This window comes from Macaca nemestrina, chromosome 18, assembly GCF_043159975.1.
Source record: "Macaca nemestrina isolate mMacNem1 chromosome 18, mMacNem.hap1, whole genome shotgun sequence".
NCBI classification, from domain to species: Eukaryota; Metazoa; Chordata; class Mammalia; order Primates; family Cercopithecidae; genus Macaca; species Macaca nemestrina.
In genome coordinates, this window is record NC_092142.1 from 29,015,208 (window position 1) to 29,030,432 (window position 15,225).

At 52.3% G+C, this 15,225-nt stretch overlaps 1 protein-coding gene across 2 annotated transcripts; it reads left to right on the forward strand.

The window, feature by feature from the left end:
- Positions 1-1,178: 1,178 nt before the first annotated feature.
- On the forward strand, positions 1,179-15,178 carry LOC105482955 (lysine acetyltransferase 8). 2 transcript variants are annotated; one of them, XM_011743465.2, is made up of 11 exons: positions 1,179-1,404; positions 3,964-4,038; positions 4,117-4,292; positions 10,840-10,893; positions 10,994-11,158; positions 11,855-11,944; positions 13,837-13,977; positions 14,086-14,179; positions 14,275-14,425; positions 14,565-14,719; positions 15,039-15,178. In XM_011743465.2, exons 1-11 carry the CDS (start codon positions 1,194-1,196, stop codon positions 15,101-15,103), a joined length of 1,377 nt encoding a protein of 458 aa, XP_011741767.1. In that variant the 5' UTR covers positions 1,179-1,193; the 3' UTR covers positions 15,104-15,178. The 2 variants fall into 2 exon arrangements, with proteins under 2 accessions (XP_011741767.1, XP_011741766.1); XM_011743464.3 differs by lacking the exon at positions 15,039-15,178 and having other exon boundaries at positions 14,565-14,991.
- The last annotated feature ends 47 nt before the right edge of the window (positions 15,179-15,225 follow it).

The window sequence follows — 15,225 nt, forward strand, 5'->3', positions numbered from 1 at the left end:
TCGTCCTTTCTTTAGACTATCCTGTGAGGATGATTTATGGGCTATCTCTGAACATACCCGTTCTGCTTTCCCCGCCCCAACTGTATCCCAAATAAGGGATACAGTCTCTTCAACCTTCAAAAACGGGGCACTGGCTGGGAACGGTGGCTCACGCCTGTACTCCGAGCCCCCTGTAATCCTAGTACTTTGGGAGGCCGAGGCGGGCGGATCACCTGAGGTCCGGAGTCAGAGACCAGTCTGGCCAACAGGGTGAAGCCCTGTCTCTACTAAAAATACAAAAATTAGCCGTGCGTGGTGGCGCGCACTTGTGATCCCAGCTACTCAGGAGGCTGAGGCAGGAGAATTGCTTGAACCCGGGAGGCAGAGGTTGCAGTCAGCCGAGATCACGTCACTGCACTCCAGACTCGGCAACAGAGCTAGACTCCATCTCAAAAAAAACAAAAAAAGGTGAGCGACATTAGGCCAGCTCGAGTGTGCGGCTCCAGGCCACCAGGGCGGACGCTCTGACTCCGCCCTGTTAAAACGTGGGCAGCTCCCGCTGAAAACTGGCACATCTTGGCTTCCTCAAGCACCAGGGCCTTTAAAATGGTTCAGCTGGCCGGACGCGGTGGCTCACGCCTGTAAATCCCAACACTTTGGGAGGTGGAGGCTGGCGGATCACGAGGTCAAGAGATTGAGACCATTCTGGAAAACATGGTGAAACCCCGTCTCTACTAAAAATATAAAAATTAGGTGGGCGTGGTGGCGCGCGCCTGTAGTCCCAGCTACTCGGGAGGCTGAGGCAGAAGAATCGCTTGAACCCGGAGGCGGAGATTGCAGTGAGCCGAGATCACGCCACTGCACTCCAGCCTGGGCGACAGAGCATGACTCCGTCTCTAAATAAATAAATAAATAAATAAATAAATAAATAAATAAAAGGTTGAGTTGAGTCATCGCATGAGGTAAGTCTGTCTCCTCTCCTCGACCATAGGCTGCAGCCACAGGTCCTCATGGAAAACCAGGAGCTCCAAGACTGCCGCACACTCAACATCCAGCTCGTCGCCGGGCCGCGAGGGACGGCCGCAGAAGCCAATCGGCTCCTGCTACGTCACAGACCCCACCCTCAAACCTTGAGGAGCCCGCCCCACGCACTGCTGACCCGGAGGCAGAAGAGCTGCGTGGCGTCCGACTCTGGCGTCACTTTCCCTCCCGCAATGGCGGCACAGGGAGCTGCTGCGGCGGTTGCAGCGGCGACTTCAGGGGTCGCGGGGGAGGGCGAGCCAGGGCCCGGGGAGAATGCGGCCGCCGAGGGGACCGCCCCATCCCCGGGCCGCGTCTCTCCGCCGACCCCGGCGCGCGGCGAGCCGGAAGTCACGGTGGAGATCGGAGAAACGTACCTGTGCCGGCGGCCGGATAGCACCTGGCGTGAGGGCGGGGCCCAGGGCCGGGGGCTGGGCGGAGCTCAGGGCCAGGGGGCGGGGCGGGGCCAGAGGACGGGCTCTCCGTGAGGGCGAGATCCGGGGGCTGGGAGTGGAGAGGAGGAGGGGCGGGGTTTGAGGAAAGAACGCCGCGATCCAGGCGCTGAGAAACCAGCCGGGTTGTGGGAGGCTGTCGACCTTTGATGATGTGGAGCGACACCTACAAACCCACCACTCAGGCCTTCACCAGGATTGTTCCCATTCCACTTCTTTGCCCAGTCTTAGGCTTCATTCCTTTTTCTTGCTAACGCTGCTTCGTCACCCGTCTCTTGTCTCTGCGTCTTCTCTTTCCATATGTCCCTGGCAGCCACCCGCAGAGAGACCTTCCAGAAACAACAGGCTTCCCTTTCCTAATGTTCTGCTGCCTTCTCTCATTTTCAAAATTAACCCCAAACTCCTTAGAGTGGCATTCATTTTTGTGACCTCTCCAGTTTGTAGCCAACCCTAGCAAAGGGCATTGCCAGGCCAGAACACACTGTCCTCTGAAGACCACACGCCCTTTACCACCTGTGCCCTCTGCTTGGAATGCGTTTTCTTCCCTTTCTCCTTGTTCGCCTGCCTAGCTCCTACTCATCCTCTTAACTTCATATCCTTTGTGATGTCATCCTTGATTCCCCTTCAGGCGAAGTGAGTGGTTCCCTTCTCTGTGTTCCTGCAACATTTTTTTCGTACCTCAGTCATAGTTTTTGTAACATTATGTTGTAATTTTCTCTCTCTGTGTTCCTCCATCATACTGGGAACTTCTGGAGGGCAGGACTTCTTGTGATTCATCACTGTGTCCTCTGTACCCAGCAACAACGCAGCATAGGGCCAGACACATAGTGGTTGCCTTACTCACTTATTGAATGCTCTGCTAATTGTCAGGTGCTCTGCTAAAAATTTTGGAGGCATTAACTCACCTTCTAAGGTTGGCACTATTATCCCTTTTTTTTTTTGGGGGGGGGACAGGATCTTGCTCTGTCACCCAGGTGGGAGTGCCATGGCGCTGTGACAGCTCACTGAAGCCTAGACCTTCTAGGCTCAAGTGATCCTCCCACCTCAACCTCTCAGAGTGTTGGGATTACTGGCATGAGCCACTGTGCCCAGCTGTTATCCCTTTTCACAGATGAAGAGACTGAGGCTCAGAAAGATGGAATAACTGGCTCAGTTACACATAGCTAGGAAGTCGGGAGCTGCAATTTTATATATTTTGTTTGTTTGTTTTGTTTGTTTGAGACGGAATCGCACTCTGTTGCCAGGCTGGAGTGCAGTGGCACCATCTTGGCTCACTGCAATCTCTGCCTCCCGGGTTCAAGCCATTCTTCTGCCTCAGCCTCCTGAGTAGCTGGGACTACAGGTGTGCGGTGCCACGCCCAGCTGATTTTTGTATTTTTAGTGGAGACGAAGTTTCACCATGTCGGCCAAGATGGTCTTGACCTCTTGACCTCATGATCCACCCACCTCGGCCTCCCAAAGTGTTGGGATTACAGGCATGAGCCATGGTGCCCAGACCTGGAATTATATATTAATGTAGGCTATCTTAATCCAGAGTCAGCACTCATGATCCCTGAACAAATGAGCAACTGAGGGTATATGGTAAAATAAGCATTGAATTTAGAGTCAGACTTAAATTCAGTTAAGTATCAGCTCTTACCACTTCAAATCTGTGACCCTGGGTAAGCCTCAGTTTTGTTTTGTTTTGTTTTTTGGGGTTCTTTTTTTCTTTTTGAGACAGAGTCTTGCTCTTGTCACCCAGGCCACAGTGCAGTGGTATAATCCCGGCTCACTGCAACCTGTGCCTCCCAGGTTCAAGCAATTCTCCTGCCTCAGCCTCCCGAGTAGCTGGGATTACAGGTGTGTGCCACCACACCTGACTCTTTTTTTTTTTTTTTTTGTATTTTTAGTAGAGATGGAGTTTTGCCATGTTGACCAGGCTGGTCTCCAGCTCCTGGCCTCAAGTGATCTTTCCATCTCGGCCTCCGAAACTACTGGGATTACAGGTGTGAGCCACACACCCAGCCAGTTAATTTCCCCCCTTTTTTTTTTTGAGGCAGAGTTTCACTCTTGTTGCCCAGGCTGGAGTGCAATGGCGTGATCTCGGGTCACTGCAACCTCCGCCTCCCGGGTTCAAGTGATTCTCCTGCCTCAGCCTCCCCAGTAGCTGGGATTACCGATGTGCGCCACCACGCCCAACTAATTTTGTATTTTCAGTGGAGACGGAGTTTCTCCATGTTGGTCAGGCTGGTCTCGAACTCCCGACCTCAGGTGATCTGCCCGCCTCGGCCTCCCAAAGTGCTGGGATTCTAGGCGCACGCAGCCCCAGTTATTTTCTCATTCATAAAATAGTAATAACAGCCCCAACCTGGTCCACCTCACAGTTGTGGCAGTGATTGAGTAGAATGGCAGAGGTGAACTAGTGAGGTTAGCTGATGCGTGGCCCTGGATTCTGGAAACTGCTCCTCAGTGTGCAGGATTCCTTTTGTTGCAGCCTTACCTTCCTGATAACCCTAGCCTTTTTCCATCACAGATTCTGCTGAAGTGATCCAGTCTCGAGTGAACGACCAGGAGGGCCGAGAGGAATTCTATGTACACTATGTGGGCTGTGAGTGGCTTGGTGCATCTGGGCCTGGGTGCGGGGAGTTGGGTGCCGTGGCAGCACTCTCATGGCCCATCCTTACAGTTAACCGGCGGCTGGACGAGTGGGTAGACAAGAACCGGCTGGCGCTGACCAAGACAGTGAAGGATGCTGTGCAAAAGAACTCAGAGAAGTACCTGAGTGAGCTCGCAGAGCAGCCTGAGCGCAAGATCACTCGCAACCAAAAGCGCAAGCATGATGAGATCAACCATGTGCAGAAGGTCCGGATCCCTTCCCATCCACAGGCCCGGGAGGCCTAGCTATCTCTGCCAGCTCCCTTGGGTCTCTCGGGCCCCAGTGCCAAAACCATAGCAAATCCCATTTCTGAAGCTCCTGTAGTGTGCCAGGGACTTTACCTACTTCCTCTTACTTATTTTTCATAGCTAAGGAAACAGGCTTAGAGGGTAAGGGCTTCGCTGCAGTCTCACAGCAAGGAAATGGCACAGCTGGGACTAGAACTCAGGCCTCCTGCACCAGTAGCCTCTTTTGTCTCCTAGTGGCTGTGTCTTAGTAGAAAAATGACTTGAAGTTTAGTGGGAAAGACGAGAATGTTATTGGGCAGTTGCTATAGCCAGGCACCCTGCCAAGTCCTGTTTGTGTATAAGCTCCTCATTCTTCCCAACAGTTCAACACTCAGGAATAGTTACTTTTTGGTAGGTGAGGAAGCAGGCTCAGAGAGATTAAGTAACTTGCCCAAGGTCACACAGGCAGTAAAACGGTGGGCTGGAATTAGAATAATAATGCCAAACACTTGTTAGCCAGTGAGCCAAAGTATTAAGCTAAATGCTGGCTTTTTTTTGTTTTGTTTTGTTTTGAGATGGAGTCTCTCTGTCGCCCAGGCTGGAGTGCAGTGGCACGATCTCGGTTCACTGCAATCTCTGCCACCTGGGTTCAAGCAGTTCTGTCTCAGCCTCCCGAGTAGCTGGGACTACAGGTGCCCGTCACCACGCCCAGATAATTTTTGTATTTTTAGTAGAGACGAGGTTTCACCATATTGGTCAGGCTGGTCTCGAACTCCTGACCTCAGGTGATCCGCCCACCTCGGCCTCGCAAAGTGCTGGGATTACATGTGTGAGCTACTGCTCCCAGCCTAAGCTAGGTGTTTTAATACATGACCTCACTGACATTTCACAGCAGGCCTGTGAAGTAAGCATTATTATCCCCAATTTATAGAAGAGCTGCAGATAGGTGTAGGGACCCAGACAGGAATTAGATCTACCAGCTAGATTGTGCACCCTCAGAGCCAGAGGCCTTAGCCATGATTTTAGTTTTTTCTTAAGAGATGAGAGTCTTGCTGTGTTGCTCAGGCTGGACTTGAACTCCTGGGCCCAAATGTTCTTCCTGCCTCAGCCTCCTAAGTAGCTGGGACTACAGGTGTGCATCACTGTACCTGCCTTGGTTTTTTCTTGTATTGATATATAATAGTTGTACATATTTTTTTTGTTTGTTTGTTTTGTTTTTTTTGAGACAGGGTCTTACTCTATCGTCTAGGCTGAGTGCAGTGGCACAGTCATGGCTCACTTCAGCCTCAACCTCCTGGGCTCAAGCAATCCTCCTGCCTCAGCCTCCTGAGTAGCTGGGACCATAGGCAAGTGCCACCATGCCTGGCTAATTTTTTTATTTGTTTGTAGAGACGGGGTCTGCTATGTTGCCCACACTGGTCTCAAACTTCTGGTCTCAAGCGATCCTCCTGCCTTAGTCTCCTAAAGTGCTGGGATTACAGGTGTGAGCCACTGTGCCCAACCAAGTCTCAGTGTCTTAATTTACAAAATTAAAATGAGGAGTGCAAACCAGAGCAAGATTGTCAAAGTCTCCAGACACCCAAACATTTGTTACTTTCAGCCGTTGCTGTTTGATCCTTCTGAGTACATCAGTTCAGTGGGCAAGCCCAGCATTTAAATTTCTTTAAATGGAAGAAATAAAGTGGATGAGATAGAAAATTCAGGGTGTTGCACTTTATTAAGGGTAAGTATTGTTTTGAGAAGCTTTTATTTCACACCCAATAAAAGTGTGCAGGATTCCTCTTGTTCCAGCCTTACCTTCCCAATGATCCTAGCACACACTTGTGTGTATATATGGACATGTCAACAGGTTTACAGTGCCAAGTGTACTTTCTACTGTGGTATGATTTAAAAAATTGAAATACCCTAAACTGGAAGAACTCCTCAAGGTCTAAACTGCCCAATTGAACTTCCTATTGTAATGGAAATGTTCTATAGCTGTACTATCCAGTACAGTAGCTACTAGCCACATGTAGTTGTTGAGCACTTGAAATGTGTCAAGTGTGACTAAGAATTAAGAATTTTAAAATTATGGTCGGGTGCAGTGGCTCATGCCTGTAATCCCAACATTTTGGGAGGCAGAGGTGGGTGGATCACTTGAGGTCATGGGATTGAGACCAGCCTGGCCAACATGGCCAAACCCCATCTCTACTAAAAATACAAAAATTAGCCGGGCGTGGTGGTATACACCTGTAATCCCGGCTATTTAGGAGGCTGAGGCAGAAGAATTGCTTGAACCCAGGAGGTAGAGGTTGCAGTGAACCGAGATCATGCCACTGTACTCCATCCAGCCTGGGTGTCCAAGCAAGATTGTCTCAAAAAAAATAAATAAAAGCATTATAATTCTTTTTAAAAAAATTTATTTATTTTTATTTTTTTGAGACAGAGTCTCGCTTTGTCAATCAGGCTGGAGTGCGGTGGTGTGTGATCTCAATTCACTGCAACCTCCACCTCCCGGGTTCAAGCGAGTTTCCTGCCGCAGCCTCCCAAGTAGCTGGGACTACAGGCACGCACCACCATGCCCGGCTAATTTTTGTGTTTTTAGTAGAGATAGGGTTTCACCATGTTTGGCCTCAAACTCCTGACCTCAAGTGATCCACCTGCCTCGGCCTCCCATAGTGCTGGAATTACATGTGTGAGCCACCGTGCCCAGCCAAAATTTTCATTTTTTGAAGAGTCTCACTCTGTCACCTAGGCTGGAGTACAGTGGCGAGATCTCGGGTTACTGCAACCTCTGCCTTCCTGGCTTAAGCAATTTTCATACTTCAGCCTCCCAAGTATCTGAGATTACAGGCATGTGCCACCACATCCAGCTAATTTTTTTTTGTTTTTAGTAGAGATGGGGTTTTGCTATGTTGGCCAGAGTGGTCTGGAACTCCTGGCCTCAAGTGATCCTCCCACCTCGGCCTCTCAAAGTGCTGGGATTACAGGCATGAGCCACCATGTTTGACTGAGTATAATTTTAAATAGCCCTATGTGACAAGTGGCTACTCTATTGGACAGCGTAGATCTAAGATTAATTCCTCAACTGTTTTGCACTCAACAAAGACATACCTCTGAGCTGGCAACCAGCAGGGTGGATAACGGGCCAGTGGTGATTAAATCAAAGAATAGGTAATGAAACAATCATCCAGTTAACAATCAGCAAGGTTCTTCAGAGCCTAATTAATGTTTAATTCTAAATAAATTGCAACAATTAAGAAAAGTAGTGTTTTTGTAGTTCTTTATTGCATTGGCAGAAGAGTACTATATTTTGTAAGAATTGGGAAATGTGGTTTAAAGAGATGTGTGAGGGGCCGGGCGCGGTGGCTCACGCCTGTAATCCCAGCACTTTGGGAGGCTGAGGCGGGTGGATCACGAGGTCAAGAGATCGAGGCCAGCCTGGCCAACATGGTGAAACCCCATCTCTACTGAAAATACAAAAATTAGCTGGGCTCCCAGCTACTTGGGAGGCTGAGGCAGGAGAATCACTTGAATGTGGGAGGCAGAGGTTGCAGTGAGCCAAGATCACGCCACTGCAGTCCAGCCTGGCAACAGAGAGAGACTCCATCTCAAAAAAAAAAAAAAAAAAAAGACGTATGAGAAGGAAAATCTTTCTTCCTCATCTTTACAGTGGTTAGCTTCAGAATTGGACAGACCAGGCGCCCATGCCCGACTCTGCTGAGTACCAGTTCTGTGACCTCGGGCAAGTGACCTCATCTCTTTGTGCCTCAGTTTTGTCTCTTATACAGCAGGGACAATGAGCACTCTTATTTCAAAGGCTCATTGTGAGGACAAAATGAAATAATGTCGGCTGGGTGCAGTGGCTCATGCCTGTAATCCCAGCACTCTGGGAGGCTGAGATGATTGGATCATTTGAGGTCAGGGGTTCGAGACCAGTCTGGCCAATACGGTGAAAGCCCGTCTCTACTAAAAATACAAAAAGAGGCCAGGCACAGGCCAGGTGCAGTAGCTCATGCCTGTATTCCCAGCACTTTGGGAGGCCGAGGTGGGCGGATCACGAGGTCAGGAGTTCGAGACCAGCATCACCAACGTGGTGAAACCCCTCTCTACTAAAGATACAAAAATTAGCTGGGCGTGATGGCGCACACCTGTAATCCCAGCTACTTGGAAGTATGGGGCAGGAGAATGACTTGAACCCAGGAGGCGAGGTTGCAGTGACCTGAGATGGTGCCATTGCACTCCAGCCTGGGCGACGGGGCAAGGCTCCGTCTCAAAAAAAAAAAAAAAGGCTATGGCTCATACCTGTAATCCCAGCATTTTGGGAGGCCAAGGTGGGTGGATCATCTGCAGGTCAGGAGTTCGAGACCAGCCTGGCCAACATGGTGAAACCCCATCTCTACTAAAAATACAAAAAATTAGCTGGGCGTGCTGGTGGGCGCCTGTAATCCCAGCTACTTGGGAGACTGAGGTGGGAAGATCGCTTGAACTCAGGAGGTGGAGGTTGTGGTGAGCCAAGATTGCGCCATTGCACTCCAGCCTGGGCAACGAGCAAAATTTCGTCTCAAAAAGCAAAATAAATTAGCCGGGCATGGTAGCAGGTACATGTAGTCTCAGCCACTTGGGAGGCTGACGCAGGAGAATCACTTAAGCCCAGGAGGCAGAGGTTGTCGTGAGCTGAGATCTCGCCATTGCACTGCAGCCTGGGTGACAGAGTGAGAAAAAAAAAAAATAATAATGTCTATGCCGTGCTTGCCACTTGGAATAAATGGCAGCTCACTAGTCCCTGAGGGCAAGGGACCTCACCTTGCCCTGCCTGTTTACTACTCTGTAGAATTGAAATAAGAATTCAGCTGGGCGCAGTGGCTCAGAGGTCAGGAGTTTGAGACCAGCCTGGCCAACATGGCGAAACCTGTCGCTACTAAAAATGCAAAAATTACCTTGATGTGGTGGCATGTGCCTGTAGTCCCAGCTACTTGGGAGGCTGAGGCAGGAGAATTGCTTGAACCTGGGAGTCGGAGGTTGCAGTGAGATGAGATGGTGACACTGTACTCCAGCCTGGGTGACAGAGTGAGACTCCGTCTCAAAAAAAAGGAAATAACATTCTATGTAAGGGTTACTGAAAGGATTAAATGAGGCCATATAAGCACAGTGCTTTGTGGAGGGGGTTCTGGGTAAAGTGCTGGCTCCTTCCTCCCTTCTCAGCAACAGGGCAGGGCCTCATCTGCCCTAGTGTAGGTCATGGGCCATCTTGGGTCCCTCCTCCATTGTCAGGCTATACTGGGTTCCTCCCGCAGGGTCTGGTCTAGGAGCAGGACGTGCTGTGAGTGTGGTGTGACTCTTAGTCTCTGCTTTCTAAGGACTTGAAAAATAGAGGAACCCAGGTGGGCATACTTGGCCGGTGTTGCCCTGTTGACCGCTTCTCACTGAACTTGGGAAGGAGCGAATGTTTTCTGGATGGGAAGAATCCAGTCAGGCCTCCTGGAGGGGGTGGTAAGAATCTCAAGCCTTGAAGGATGGGAAAGAGCACAATAACAACAGTGACACAGGATAGATCACAAAGCATCATGGACTCACCTGACTCATGCTCCGTGCCAGGCTGAGGAAGCGTTTTCTGCTGGCAGTGAGGGAAGGAAGGGCATTCTCCAGGTGGAAGGAGCTGTTTGTCCTAAAGCATGAAGGCCGCAAAAAGGGGGCTGCTGATAGCAATGAGGAGGCTGGGGCTGGAGGCAGGGAATCTGAGGAGGCCTAGTGAATTGTCCAGACCTGAGATGGGGCCATGACTACCTGGAGCAGGACAGAGAGGAGAATTCCAGAGAGGACCCAATTCCAGAGATGTCAGAAGTAGAGTCGGCATCGCTGTATTAGGACTTGGCCAGGCTGAGGGAGAGGGAGTAGTCTGAGGCAAGCCTAGTTACGTGTCTTGGACATTGGGACCAAGAGTGATGTTCCCAGTAAAATGAGCAACCCAGGAGGAGGCAGGCACAGGTTTGCAGGGAGGAGTGTTGAGGTCCTTTCTGCACATCTTGAGTCTGCTGTCCCTATGGGAGGGACCTCTGGGGCAGTCCCATGGGCAGGCAGGGTTTGGTGCTCAGGAAAGGGGTCCAGGCACATCGGGGAGATGGTAACAATGCTTATGGTGGGCCTGGAAGGCAATATCTGTTATTTCATTTGAGTCTCACAACTTTGGCAGAGCTGGATTGCCCCCCGTTGTGCAGCCGAAGCCCCTATTCCGATCCTAACCCTGTTCATCTGGCAAAAGGTCCAAACTTGGACATCAAGGATGTCTGGGATATCCAGGGGTGGGGCGGGTGGATGCGAGAGGAGCCTGGACCAGCCAGCTTCAGAACTGAGTCAGACAGGTTAGCTATTGGTGTGGTTATTATTGCCATCCAGAAATGAGGTCTGGAAGACAGCAGGGAAGCCTTGTGGGTCCTGGATTCCAGGAGGCCTGGACTCCAGGCCTGGCTTTGCTGTTGCTGGCAGGGGAGGGACAGCCTGGTTACCACTTCTGTTCACCTCTGCTTACTTTTCTTTCCTGGCCCAGACTTATGCAGAGATGGACCCCACCACAGCGGCCTTGGAGAAGGAGCACGAGGCGGTAAGTGGGGCTGGGAAGCTGCCTGCAGGTCCCCTGTCTCCCCTTGCTGAGGAGCCCCTGCTGAGCCATGCACTGTGCCCCACTCCCACCCTGCCTGCAGATCACCAAGGTGAAGTATGTGGACAAGATCCACATCGGGAACTACGAAATTGATGCCTGGTATTTCTCACCGTTCCCCGAAGATTATGGGAAACAGCCCAAGCTCTGGCTCTGCGAGTACTGCCTCAAGTACATGAAATACGAGAAGAGCTACCGCTTCCACTTGGTGAGGCTGGGCTGGCCGGGCCAAGCTGGGCAGGGGCCTGGTGAGAGGCAGAGGCAGGCAGGGAGGATGAGGGCGGCTGCGCTGGCAGCTCCAGGGAGGAGACAGGCCCAGAGGGGCGAATATAGGGAAGAACTGCTAGGGGGTCAGGAGGCCTGGATTCCAGGCCTGGCTTTGCTGTTGCTGGAAGGGTGACCTTGCCAACTCCAGACCTCAGCTTCCTCTTCTCTGGAATGGGGACAGTAACTCACCCCCTTCGGGTCTTTTGTCAAGGCCAGCCCCATCCCAGGAAGCACACATAGGCCCTGGCAGTGGGACCTTAAGTGTGGACAAAACTGGGGGCTGTCAGGAAGGGGCGCTGTCGTCACTGACACAGTGGGCTGCTTCCAGAGGTGTGGAATCTGAAGCGAATAGGTGTGGTTTAGGGAAGCCATTGTCATGGATGGGTCCCTCCAGAGCCAGGCCCACGGAGACTCAAAACCCCACCCCGCTGTGTGATGTTTGCGTCTCTGTGCTGGGCCTTGGTCTATAAAGCAGGATTGCTTTCCTAAGGCTGCTGGGAGGATTACTCAATGCAAGTGAAGTGTTGTGGGGGGAAACAGAGAGGCAGAGACTTGCTCCAAAGCACGTAGTGGTGGGGTGGGGGCCTCCTAGCAGAGAAGCTATGGGCAGCGAGCCTGTTCTCCTGTCCCCCACCAGGGTCAGTGCCAGTGGCGGCAGCCCCCCGGGAAAGAGATCTACCGCAAGAGCAACATCTCTGTCTACGAAGTTGATGGCAAAGACCATAAGGTGAGTGGGTGGCCGGGGGCTGGGGGAGGCCGGGGAGGCCCTGGGCACCTCCCAGATGATCCTCATTGCCACCAAAGGGGAGGGAGGGAGCAGCCTTAGCTGAGCCTCTATGGGCAGAATGCCTCTGAGGGGCCGGGCACTGTAGCTCACACCTGTAATCCTAGCACTTTTGGAGGCTGAGGTGGGCAGATTGCCTGAGCTCAGGAGTTCGAGAGCAGCCTGGGCAACATGACGAAACTCCTTCTCTACTAAAAATACAAAAAAATTAGCTGGCGTGGTTGTGCACACCTGTAATCCCAGCTACTCGGGAGGCTGAGGCACGAAAATTGCTTGAACCAGGGAGGTAGAGGTTGCAGTGAGCTGAGATTGTGCCACTGCACTCCAGCCTGGACGACAGAGTGAAAATCTGTCTCAAAAAAAAAAAAAAAAAAAAGAAGGCCTCTCGGGGCTTCCTAGCCTGACACTAGGCCTATGGTTGGTGCATAGGAAACACAGGGCCCTGTGGTGGCCCCAGGTTTCTTCTGCTGGTGGGGTTAGGTTCAAATTTGAGTTGTTCTGGAACCCAGAGGAGATTGTCTTGCCTGAGGCTGCTTTTAGAAGCGCTTTCTCCTTCCGTTGGAAAGAAAGGTGTTTGCTTTTGCCTGGGAGGGGACTGCTTTGTGTGAAATTTCCTGCTGAGAGAGCTCTGTGGTTATCAAGGGCTGAGTTCCTTGTTCCTGGCCCGGAATGACTTCAGCAGGGTGGGTTGGAACCTTTGGGACCTGCTCTGCTGTTGTACAGAACTTGGCCTTTGCCTTGTCAGTCTGTGAGGGTCTCGCCAAGTGTACTGGTTTCCGGCAGATGGGCCATACAACATAGGACGGAGAGGGCAGGCTTCAGGGTGGCTCCACTCACTGCAAGGTGACTCGTTGCCCTGTCACTTCCTCACTGACCACAGACAAGTTACTTAACATAGTTCCTGTTTCCTTGTCCATAAGACGGGAGTCATAATATTTACCTAGTGGTGGTGTTAGTGGAATAAATGAGACAGCAAATGTCAAGTGTTCAGTGCAGTGCTTGGCACTAGTAAGTGCTTAATAAACACGGGCCTTGTTATTATCGGTGATCTCTTGGGGCTTGATTAGCCTTGGACTCGGAGAATATGCAGGTTGAGCCCAGCCCTTGCCCCTGCTCTGCCTTCCTGAGCATGGCTGGGTGGAATGGCAGAAGGACCTCCGCTGGATGTGGTGATGCTTTCCAGCTCTGCACTCTGCCAGCTTTGAGGCCCTGGACAACACTCTGGGAGCTTCAGCTTCCTCCTGAATGAGATGGGCCTGGCAGTGCTGGGCTCGCACAGCTGCCGGGTTGGATGAGAGAGTGGTTGTGGTGTCATAAACCAGGGAACCCTTTAGTCTGTCCCGTGAAGCCAAACTCAGTCCCATTGTCCCCCTCCTGGAGTGCGGCCAAGTGGACAGACAGGGCTCGAGGCTCCTCCATTCAGCAGATATTTACCAGGCACCCAGCTTCATACTTAGCCTCGTGCTAGGTGCTGGGGACACAGCCATGAACAGGACAGTCTGAATTCCTGCCTCGCAGCCTCAGTGTCCTGAGCTGAAACAGAGTTAATGTCTGTGAAGACTGAAGCAGATCCTGCATGGAAGGCACCCAGCCCGTATTTGGCGCTCAGAAGGGGTAGCCGGGCTTCGTCTAGCTCTGCTGGCACGTCCGAAGTGCTGTTGCTCTCTGATTTCCAGTTCCCTGTCCGTCGGAGGCTGACTGAAGACTCCTTCCAGTGTGAAATCTGTCTGGCCTTGTGAGGTGCCCACTTCCTGCAGGCTGGTGCTGGCCGCTGGAACCAGCTGGGTAGGACCTGTGCCTGCCCCCTGAGCATGTCTCCCCCTCTTCACCCCCAGATTTACTGTCAGAACCTGTGTCTGCTGGCCAAGCTTTTCCTGGACCATAAGACACTGTACTTTGACGTGGAGCCGTTCGTTTTTTACATCCTGACTGAGGTGGACCGGCAGGGGGCCCACATTGTCGGCTACTTCTCCAAGGTACTGGGTCTGGAAGCTCAGGGTGGGGAGGGTGGGGAGGGCGAAGGTGGGCATAAACAGAGAGGGGGCAGAGCCTCTCCAGTGGCCCTGAACACCGGCTTCCTGCAGGAGAAGGAGTCCCCGGATGGAAACAACGTGGCCTGCATCCTGACCCTGCCTCCCTACCAACGCCGTGGCTACGGGAAGTTCCTCATTGCTTTCAGTGAGTGGTTCCTGGTCTGTCTGGGAGTGGGAGACCTGTGGGGCAGGGGTGCCAGGGCAGGCTGGATTCTAAGTTCCTCTTTCTACTGCCGCCAGGTTATGAGCTCTCCAAGCTGGAAAGCACGGTCGGCTCCCCTGAGAAGCCGCTGTCTGACCTGGGCAAGCTCAGCTACCGCAGCTACTGGTCCTGGGTGCTGCTGGAGATCCTGCGGGACTTCCGGGGCACACTGTCCATCAAGGATCTCAGGTGAGGCGGCCTCCTGGACCATGGGGGCAGGACTTGTCCTGAGATGGGCCATGATCCTGCCTCCTCATACCCTGTCGCCATCCTGGCCAGATCCCACAAGGGCACCATGTCTGGCATTTGCTCTCATCCCTTTTTGCAGCCAGATGACCAGCATCACCCAGAATGACATCATCAGTACCCTGCAGTCCCTCAATATGGTCAAGTACTGGAAGGGCCAGCACGTGATCTGTGTCACACCCAAGCTGGTGGAGGAGCACCTCAAAAGTGCCCAGTATAAGAAACCACCCATCACAGGTGGGTGGGGGGCTGCCGTGTGTCGGGGGCGGGAAAGGGGTGTGTGGGCAGTGGGGATGGGGGAGTGTTGGTATATGGACTGCTAGGAGTCAAGGCCTTCTTATTACTGTCACATGATCCCAAACCAGTCGGACCAGCTCCCAGGATGGAGCCTGGGGCGGGCCTCTCATTCCTGGGCTTCTCTGCCCCTCCTCAGCACAGCCTGCCCTTTTGTTCTCACCTGGAGGAGGTGAAACTGGCCTGAGCCCAGAGCAGGGCAGCCAGGTGTGAGCTGGTCTGGCCCAGTCCCAGACCTGTCTCCCACCCCTTCTCCCCACAGTGGACTCCGTCTGCCTCAAGTGGGCACCCCCCAAGCACAAGCAAGTCAAGCTCTCCAAGAAGTGAGCGGCCTGGCCCCCAGCCTGTAAATATGTATAGACCTGTTTTGTCCTTTTTTTAATAAAGTCAGTTCTGCTGGTGGCCCTGGACTTTGGAGGGGAAGGGGAGGCCAAGAGCCGACGTTCTTC